The following is a 10954-nucleotide window of genomic DNA, read 5'->3' on the forward strand; positions in this document are numbered from 1 at the left end:
TATTTCCTACATAAAATAATACTCTGAAGAACATCTAAAATTGTGTATGACATATGACTTTATGATTGTTGCAATATTCGCTTTAAAAATAACTGGGGAGACAGGTAACAGACTTTCTTTAACTTTTATTTATTTATCATACACATTCATGATGGAAACATAAAGCAATATAAAATGTTTCTCCAAGACACAGCCAAGAGTAAATAGTCATTTTACAGTTAATTCACAGGCAATGTGCTGAAATAGGAGAGGGAAATAACACTACCGGATTATTTTAAGAAATCTGATTATTTCTTTTTGTGTACAAATACACAAATGAAAAAGCAGCACACAGTGAGCAACACTGGAAAGATCATATGCCTATATACAGCAACCGTCTACTTATCTAATCTTGATAAATGAGATGACTCTGGCTTGTATACTATTCTCTTATCTCTAATGTTTGATTGGTACACAAGGCCGCAGTGAATCAATCATGTTCTTTTCAGACAAATAAAACAGCGACAGAGAGGCCTCTATTCAAAACTCGGAGACAAAAACAAAAAGCTTTCTATAAGTTACAAACTCACAAAAGATTGCTTTGAACACTACAAGCAAATATAATACGTCATAATCAAATGCCCCAAATAATAAATGCCTCAAGTAATAAAACAAAATGACATATTTTGCCCATTATACTTTAAGACTTAAACATAATAAAAATGAATCAAGATTTTTTCAAATGGAAAGAAAATCTAACCAATCAAGAACGTCCCATTTCTATTGTTTTTCTGATCTTTCAGACACGTCTGCTCAACTCGTCATGATGTTTGTTATAGTAGTGAATGAAATATACAAGTTTGTCCTGCGTGTGTTTTAGTGTGCCGGTCACAGCTCGTCTCTCTCGCTCGACTCTGACATGGATCGCTCTCTCCTTTCCCGCCCTGTGACGAAGTTGAGCAGGTCGACGGCCGTCACCACCCCGAAAACCATCTGCTTCAGACTGGGAGAGCCGTCTGTCAAGTCTGCAGGAAGAGCAGGGAAGAGACGGCGTATTTCAGAGCTCTGACCTTACTCAGCCTTTTACGCCTTTATATTGCTTTGATAAAAATATCTGGTGCTGTAAATTTAATACTTTCATTTCTTTCATGATTATACCTCTTTAAATTATGCTGCTGACAAACAGTGTAGGAAATGAAGCTCTCTGGGACCAGGACTCTGAGTCTACTGTCTGTACACATTTTATGCAATTGGTAATAGTCTATTACTAAAAACCGAGGAGCAGCGTGAGTTCATTTTTTTGGCCACTTGGAGGCAGCAACCTGCAAACAAAACTGTCATATTATCACCTTCTGTTTGTGTGAGGAACGTTTAGCAAACAGTTTCACACGTGCAGCGAATGTGAAGCGACATTAGCATTCATTTGGAGCCGTGTGATGCATTCAAGTCCAACATTCACTCTCCTTTAGCTCCATTATGTTCACCAGCTAGTGATGTTTATGCCAAATGGACAAAATCAAACTTGGCCAGTGGATTCGTAAAATGTGTATAAAAGCAGTTACACAATATTTAAAGGTCAGTCTGTGTCCACATTTGATGACACTCCTCTGCTGACACTTAACAAGGGTCATTATAGCTGCTCTACGGCTGCTGAAGAGAAGAGGAAAACATGTTTAAATCCTGCAGCTTGAGAATTAGTTTGATTTTGTTTTATTCAGTAATTCTTCTGTGTAATGATGTCAGGTTCTGTTTAGGTCCAGAAAGTCTGAGTTTGCTTATTTCTTATTTACCAATTTAAATTTAAACACACAATAAAAGCAACAACTTATTTTTAAGTCTGCATAATATACTACATTTAACTGCTTTTTAACAATTTCAGTTTTGTGATTTGACATTTTTTTTGCCTTTTTTCCTCTGTCTAAACACAACCAGGGCTCAGGCACTTTACACTGGACAAACACACACACACCCTCCTTGGGATGCTCGCTCTGCGGCAGGACTTTGACACTTATGTACGAGTGAGGAATGATCAGCGGGAAGTTGACCCACTGAGCCAGACCAATGATAGCTTAAAAATGTGGGTGTGCTGGGGTCCTGGGTTCAACGGCAGTCAACAGCGTGTCCTTGAGAAAGACACTGACCCCTGCACGTGAACACTAAGTCTGAGCTGCTGAGGATAACAACACTGACGCATTGATTTATGACATTTATGTGAATATGTATGTATAAATTGATTGATGCAATAATTCTTTACACTAATCTAAGCATTTAAAATGACAGTCTTTTTGCCTTAGTACCACAGGTGGGCGCCAAAGCTCTGACTCAAGCAAGAAACATAAACCAAGGATGTGTGTGTGCATTTGCATGTTGGTGCACTTACACTGGATCTGTTCATGTACCACCAGGGCAAAGTGGTCAGTCTCCAGAATGCGGGATAACTTTCCTAAGTTATCAGTCAGACGGATCTGTGAGTGAAAATGAGAGAATGTCAGAAGTCAGCGAATTAAACAATCAATACATCATCAAAAAATCTAAGTAACATATGCACAAGGGGGGTATTATTTATCTGGTGAGATGGAAATGTGCCAAAGATTCACAGAGGTGCTGCTATAGTACTGAGCTACCTACCTACCTTATGAATACACAATTTTAAAATACAAACTTTCAAAACGTTCATTTTGGACCGTGGCCAGTGAATGCATCACAGCTGAACCTGGTCTTGTTACACACCCTGACTTGCTAAAATCTCTTTAATCCAGTCAGTTTACAGCCTTTTCACCCAGAGACACTCCCCTGAACAGGTCTGCCTCATTGGCTGCTGCTGTCAGCCAATCAGAATTAAGAATTTAGTCTTCAAATTCACGCCTATAACTTATATAGGAAAAACCACGAGGGAATCGCTTTAACACATTTGGACATTTCCCTGGAGCAACAGCTATAACCATAGATGTTAAATTTAGTGTCTGACCTGTTTGAACTGCTTGTAGAGCACTTTGCTGACCGGGTCTGACAGCTTGATCTTCCCGGCAAGAATCGAGGCCAACATGTTGCCCAAAGTCACCATACCCAGGATTAACCTGCTCACACACACACAGGGGTTGAAGTTAAACCTTTGATACGACACAAAGGACCACACACAATCCAGACATGCAGTATTTCAGCGTGACAGCTGCTTCAGAGCCCTCACCCAGCCTCATCCACCACAGGCGCCTGGTCGAAGCCCTTCTCCTTGAGGATTTTGATTGTCTTCTGACAGGTGACGGTTGGCAGGACGGTGAGGGGCGCCGACAGGTTCAGGCCCTGCAGCTTCAGGTTCCACCACCTGGCAGACGCAGGGAAATGAGAGGGTTTCACACAAAACCACACGCAGAGGAAATTTACACAAGGAGAGAATAAACCCTTTAATTACACACACCATGGTTTCTTCACCATGAGGTCCTCCTCCCTCAGGAAACCTTTGTCTACCATCCACTTATCACTCAGGAACTTGGACCTTGAGGGCGAGAAACAGAGTTATATTCATATTTAAATAATAAAATAGATATAAAGTAAAATATTTGCAAACACCTGAAGGCCCTAGGTTTCAGATTAGTGGTTATCTTAGAAAACACATTTTCCTAGCACACAGTGCACTGGGAAATGCGCTGCCAAAACTGTCAATGTGGAAGAAGAGAGCTGCAACTTTCCTCAAGAAACTCAACTCCAAACACGTCCCGACGGAGGGAATGTGTCAGGCAGCGGTGCCTTGATATTTCATGGTGAGGGGGCCAGGAATAATTCAAGTGTGTGTATTTCAGATGTTATTAGACAGAGACAACACACTGAATTTTTTCCCCCAAAACCTCCACTACTTGCAGAATTTTGGAAGATTGACAAAAACAATATGCAAAGAAAAATTTTTATTATTATTATCTTTTTGGGAATTTCTCACGATTCACTAAAAAGAAATAGCTTTAAAAAGTGTTTGCTTGTGCCAGTTGAAGGCGCAGCACCCATGATCAGGATGGCACCATCTCAGCCACATTCTGAGCCAGGAAAAACCCTAAAGTAACCTCAAACAGCGTCTGTATTCTGGTGCCATTCTTTCAGCAATCTGGCCAAAAACCACTTAAATGTCCGTACTGCCTATTCCCCATTTGACCCATTGTTTAATCATTGGTTTTCATCTGGTTATTGGACGCGTCCTCACATGTAGTTGCGGATGGAGTCAGGCAGGATGACCACGCAGCGCTGGCCCTCCTTCAGCTCTTTGGCGACATTCACCGCCGCTGCCATGGCCGTTCCCGAGCTGCCTCCTGTTAGAGCAGAGAGCAGGAAGCTGAGTTGGCTTCACCTCACACAGTAAAGAAACTTCCCGTTGGTGCTGGAACACTGAGGACTTACCGCACAGCAGGCCCTCCTCTCTGATCAGCAGACGAGACATGTTGAAGGACTCCTCATCGTTGGACTTGTACCAAGTGTCAATCACCTGGGGAAAAAAATAAAACCATATTACAATAAGTGGTTGTGAGTCAGGAAAACATGAGAAGAAGGGAGAAGAAAAAAGCTCCTGGGACTCACTGATCTGTCGAGCACGGTGGGGATGAAGTCGTACCCGATGCCCTCTACCTCGTACTGGGTTTTATCGGTCTTGTTAAGCTCGTCCGGCTCAGCCAGGATGGAGCCTTCTGGGTCAACACCGACAATCTGCACACAACACACACCATTCATCAGCAACAAGTGGCTCAGGAGTTATTCCCCTGCCTTTCAGCCGTGACTGGAATGAGTATGAAAATAATTACAAAGGCTGAGCTACTTTCAGACTCGGGGATATAATCTTAGAAAACAAAGACTTGTCCTTTCTGACTTCTGGACGGAGGCAACTTACTTTGATGTTGGGGCACCTCTCCTTCAGTTTGCGGGCGATACCTGTGATCGTCCCCCCTGTGCCTGCTCCCGCCACCAGCATGTCGATTTTACCTGTTGGGAGAGTTCAAATTTGAAGTTCCTGAGATTATCATGGAAGATTTAAGTATTCCTGATGAGAGATCAAAGCCCTGTTAAAGGAATTCCTTTATTGTACGAGTATGACAGTGTTTTGGGTGGAAGATCTCCGTACCATCGCACTGCTCCAGGATCTCTTCAGCCGTGGTGTCGTAGTGAGCCAGTGGGTTGCTGGGGTTACGGTACTGATCCAGGATGTGGGAGTCGGGGATCTCGTTCTTGAGGCGCCAGGCGACGCCCACGTGAGACTCGGGCGAATCGAAGCGGGCGCTGGTGGGCGTGCGGACGATCTCGGCTCCGAGAGCTCTCAGGACATCCACCTGCGAGGACAAAACCAAACAATCAGGGGGAAAAAAAGCCAACCAGACAGACACTAAAACACAGGCACAGTGAGGCGTCCAGGTAAAACACTGACATTAAAACAGGGATGATGATGAGGAGTGTATGAAATATTCTAGTGATTACATAGAGCACAGTGTTTTGTCTTAGGCTGATGGCGCCCCTAAAATGTGACCGGTTAAAATAAACACAAGTTCACACTGTGAGAGGAAACAGTTACACTTCTCCTTCATTGAATTTCAGTTGTGTGTTCTCCCTCCAAAAATACCCACAACAAATTCAAGGAAAAGGCAGCACCCTGGTGGTAATAAAGATTTTTAAAAAAAGACGCAGCTCACGTCCTCATCATTTCTGCAAATTCTAATTTCAACTCAAATGCCACCTTTTCCCAGAATTTGTGGGCACCTGAACAAACCACAAGAGACTGAGAAGCAAAATATGCTGAGTTTGGGGAATTTCTAGCAAGTGTGGCCCCTTTGACAACTTGACTCACCTTCTCCATGCTCATTTTCTCAGGCATGACTATGATGCAGCGGTAGCCTTTCACAGCTGCAGCCAGGGCCAGGCCAATACCTAAACACAAGTAAACACACACACACACACACACACACACACACACACACACACACACACACACACACATATAAAAGTAAGTTTAACAACGCTGCTGTTACCATTTAAATACCGTTCCTCTTAGCAACACACACATTGCTGAGTGGAAACACGTGCAGGTAATTACCAGTGTTTCCAGAGGTGGGCTCTATAATGGTGTCTCCAGGCTTGAGGATCCCAGCGCGCTCAGCATCCTCCACCATCCGCAGGCTGATCCTGTCCTTGACACTGCCGCCAGCGTTGAAATACTCACACTTTGCCACTGGGAAAAAAAAAACCCACAATAAAACCATTTGTCTCAGGGTTACATTAGAATCCACTTTAATAAGAGATGAGACTAAAAGATAAAATTATGCAATCGACTCTGAAATGACTTCATGTTTTCCATTCATAATTCAAGTCGAAGTGAAACATATCATGACTCACACTCTTACAAAGTGTCAATGAGTCAAACGCAACTAACAGTCACGCCTTCTGCCTTATCTGAGAATGTGTCTTGGCTTGAGTGTTTGGGTAACTCACATAATTCACATTTGAGTCCAAACGCTTTGGGGATCTTGTTGATGCGTACCATGGGAGTGTCACCGATCCTGTGCAGGATGTCTGGTAGGATGGTCGGGGCGACAGCTCTGGGAGGAGAGAGGCACAACGTCTGTGAATGCGCATCAACCGCAAAGATAATCACTTCAAAGTCGCTCGTTGTTGTTTCGTGTTACTACAAGTGTAAAGTAATGACACTTGCTGCAACTCGTTTCGCTGGTTTGAGGAGTCTTTTATGAACAGGTGTTTGTGTCAGTTGTCACTCCCCAGTCATTTGTCCCGAACTGGTTTTCATTGGTTTTAACAAACTAAATGATAACTGCTATCCATACATTAACAAATGGGTGAAGCTTTTATGTGCAACAATGTTAGAAACTGAAACATCAAGACTGACCTTGGAACTCGTGTGTGGGGAGAGTCGGCGTTCGAGGCTCCCAGGCTCCATTTGCAGCGGCTGGGAAGGTCGGGCCGGATCCATTTCCTCTCGGGAGAAGTGTTCTTTGTGCTGATCTGAATGGTTCGGGCCGTCTCCTCTTTGTCCCGTCCCATGGGCAGCTCGTCGACCCCGTTCAGAGGGAACGAACCCTCCCGGAGTTTGGATTCTCCGTTGGTGTGGTTGTGCAGCTTGGCAGCGTGAGGGCACACTGGGCCCTTGACAGTGGTCTCTTTGGATGAGGGAACTGACGGCATGGCTTACCCTGAAAACACACAGGAAAATAGGCTTATGTAGTTATCTGTGGCTTTTTCTTCATATAGGTACGACTGTTCTGCTTTGCTAGTTTGTTTGTAGTTTTGTCTCTGGACAGTTAATGAAAGCTTTTAACTTTTATTGACACTGTGATTGATTGATTCTTAACTGGAAACATCATGAAGTATCCAGGCAAAGTGCACATTCAATTCATTTCCACCGACACTGATGTATAATGCAATAAAAGCAGAAGCCAGTGGAAAACAAACACTGAACCACTCCTTTCTCCCATTAATGCTGAGTCATATCAGCACCGATTAAGCCTTGTCATGCTAAGTTGGGAGGTTTTGCAGTGCGCTCTGCTGTTGTTCCTCTCTTCACACCCTTTGCTGCCCTACAAGGTCTCACTCCCACACATATTCATCACTTCACATTTTTACACAGTCATGAGGAGTGAATTGGTCTAGGTCGATTCTACTATCATCACAGCTACTTGAGAAAACAGAACTGAGAGCCCTGGACGGACGACTGACTGATGACTGATCAAACTATAGTTAATGTTGCATCATTCTCTCACTGTTAAAAAAAAGGAACAATGAGACTTTTGAAGAAATAGCTGGGTTACATTTACGAAAAATCACAGAAAAGACAGGATATCTGCAGACAACCCACCTAGGATTATCTTTGTTTGTGAACGTAAACCTAAAATGACTCGATCATTGGTTGGTAGCGGCTGTAAAATGTTGTCCATTAGGTTCCTCCACCATCCAACTCATATGAACCCTCACTAATACACTGTGCACACAGCGGGGCCAGCTGTTCAACTGGGGCCCCTGTTTGACTCCATCATGAGTTCAGACAATGTCTACACGCTAAACCAACTACGTCTTCTTATGCAAACAGCTCTGCATGGGAGACAAATCTGCCCAAGATATGCTGCTTTGGAGTTAGTTACACACTTACAGATAAAATATCCTGCAAACAACGACTCCTCCTGAGAAAACGGCAATCACTGCAAACTGAAGACAAGAATAAATGTCGGCTATACTTTTTTACTGTATTCCTTGCTGAACTTTCGTCAGGGCCGGCTGTCAGTGTTGAAGCGGTAACCCGCTATCTATCTCAAGACGTGATGTGTTAACCTTCCTTTCCTGCCCACATCGAACGCTTGGTTTCAGATGATCTTCGCATACACCATTAGTCATGCTGCTTATTAAGGTTACACTTGCTGCGGCGGCTGTGGTAAATGTGGGAAAGAGTGGGTGATACGTGAGTTCAACAGGGCAATATGATCCTCCGTGAGAGCACACGCGGCACCGAGCCCAGAGTGCAAGGCAGGAAAGACTTCAAAGAGGATTTAACACTGAGAAACTTCAATTTGTTTAATTGGCCACACTAAAGCCCAGAATCCAATCCTCAAATACCTACCAGGCTGAAGAAACACGGTGCAAGAAATCACCTGATCTGAGCCTCGCAACATCAAACCCAATCTGACGAAAAACCCCAGTAATATTCTTACCATATCAGACTTTGTTATCTGCTTAAGTTGTGACATTTCTAATCTCATTTGGTATGCACGGCGCAGTAGTTTCACCCTCAGCCTCTTATAAAACAGCAACAAGGGTTGCTGGGATAACTGTTCCACCAGCATCCAGCTCAACCACAGTATCAGCTGGTCAACAGCACAGGGAGAGCAGCCTATAGATACTCGCTCAGCCATAACAAATGGTGGGACAAATGTGAACAGCAGGAATTCCAGCCGTAGAAACGCAATGTAAAACTGTGGACATCTACACCTGAAAATCAGCCACCACATGGGCAAGCAGCCTGATTATGATGACCTGGTTAACTTACATGCAAACAGGCGTGTTTGACCCTGGGGATGATGTTGGTAGCTCACAGGGATATAATGATAATAATAATAATAATAATAATAATAATAATAATAATAATAATAATGTGTCATCCTCTTTGTTTTTTCAAACTAAAATGCCAAATATTTGATGCCTCCAGGCTCTCAAATGTGAGAGTGTGCTGCTTTCTTGCCTCATGGTAAAAAAGTATTTTAGGGGACTGGAGTGAGAGGATGACACCTTGTGCTCTAGGACACTGCGATGATCATTTTGCTTTGATTTCAGAAGTTTTCCAGACTAAACGATTCATCAGCTAAATGGAAAAAATATAATAAAAATACTGTGTCAGCTTCTCAAATGTCAGTGTTTGCTACTTCCCTCAGTTATATATGATAATAAAGGAAACATCTTCTGGTTTAGGACCTTTGTCAGCTGTTGGGACACTGTGAAGGGCATTTCATCATTGTTTGACACGAAATAGAGCGATTAATCGATCAAATAAAGGATCAATTGCCCCCCCGAGTTACAGTGTTACTACAATGTCACAGTTAATTATATAAGGCAGAATAAAAGAAGCTTAATTCAAACGAAAACGAAACAAAGACTACGAAGGGAAATGCACACCGGATGGATGACAGGGGGGGGGAAAAATGAAAAGAATATACATAGAATGATTTCATAGGAATAAAATATATTTAGCTTGACAAACGGAAATAAACCAACCCAAATTAGGTGGAAACAGCCCAGCAAATATCTGCACTACGCAGTTACAGTGTTGCATCAGACATCTGCATTGAAGGCAGCGACTGAGGGGAAAAACACGTGTTTTAATGTATATATGCTGCGTTTCACCGGCTAATGGCTCCTCTGCGCGTCTGCTCCCACTCACCTTAGGGCCGAAGAGTCTGTTTTAAAGAAGATCGACAATGAGAGAAAAAAAAAAATAAAAGAAAAGATAACAGAGGGCTCTGATGATGAACACCGCGACCCGGGAGGACACCTCGCAGTGAGCAGCCTCCGACAAAGGCAGCGGCTTTCGTGAGGAAACACGTGGGTCAAACAGGGAGGACGTAGGCAAGGTTTCACGGCGTCCTCCTATTGGTCGCGGCGGGGGCGTCTGTTTGCCCCGCTCCACCAATCAGAGCGGAGATTTCTCAATAAGGGTTGAGGGTGGGGGGGCGGTGTGTTAAAGTCGTCTGCGCCATCTGTTTACCTTTTACTGCCCGGACCAAGAACCGCATGCCCCCCCCCACCCCCGACACATGTGACATCTTGGAAACTTCTCATGAGGATGTTTTAATGAAATGTTACTGCAATTAAGACAAAATAAATAAAAGTTGAACTATATTTTAACACGCCTTTTAAATTTGGTTATGATTATGATGATCTCAGATTAGTTTTAATTTAGATTCAAAACGCCTGTCATGCTCTTATCATTGGTTATCTGTTTATAATTAAAACAATAGCCTATATCCTATATATACATATATATAAATGATAGTTTTCCATACTTTTCTATGACTTCACACCAGTTTTTAAGAAACAAGCACCCCGGGGTAACAACTTGGCAGAGCACCCAGCAGACATCACAGATGGAGCCAGTGAGTCTCAGGTTTACTGCCACATTTGCAAATTTGTGCAGCAGTACATCAACCGAGCGGCTCCTTATCTTGCAAAGCTGACCTGTGCAAAAAAAACTGGTCCTCACTTCTATTTCCAACCGCCCCGAGATGATGCATGTTAATAAATAAAGTTGTGTTATATCAAATGAACTGTTACATAATGCATGTGCGTATTTCTTTCACACATTACTGCTTCCTGAGTAGACATGAGTGTGTAGGGGGAAGGCCCTCGCAACTGGCTGATTAAGCTTCGGTTAATATTGCATCATAAAAAAAAAATTGCATGTAATGGAAAAGAAGGCAACATATTTTACAAGTATGAGGTAAGACACATTTGC

At 43.1% G+C, this 10954-nt stretch overlaps 1 protein-coding gene across 1 annotated transcript; it reads right to left on the reverse strand.

Annotated features, from left to right (window-relative positions):
• Positions 1-110: 110 nt before the first annotated feature.
• On the reverse strand, positions 111-10043 carry LOC139609538 (cystathionine beta-synthase-like protein). Its single transcript, XM_071464269.1, has 15 exons — positions 9884-10043; positions 6848-7151; positions 6436-6542; positions 6041-6175; positions 5795-5874; positions 5078-5282; positions 4847-4938; positions 4540-4665; positions 4363-4447; positions 4169-4274; positions 3395-3472; positions 3167-3301; positions 2948-3056; positions 2360-2444; positions 111-1004 (listed from the first exon to the last, which is right to left on the reverse strand). Exons 2-15 carry the CDS (start codon positions 7141-7143, stop codon positions 868-870), a joined length of 1776 nt encoding a protein of 591 aa, XP_071320370.1. The 5' UTR covers positions 7144-7151; positions 9884-10043; the 3' UTR covers positions 111-867.
• Positions 10044-10954: the final 911 nt, after the last annotated feature.

Source organism: Trachinotus anak, unplaced genomic scaffold (genome assembly GCF_046630095.1).
Source record: "Trachinotus anak isolate AG129_WGS33_773 ecotype Australia unplaced genomic scaffold, CSIRO_AGI_Tana_v1 ptg000026l, whole genome shotgun sequence".
In the NCBI taxonomy this organism is placed as follows: Eukaryota; Metazoa; Chordata; class Actinopteri; order Carangiformes; family Carangidae; genus Trachinotus; species Trachinotus anak.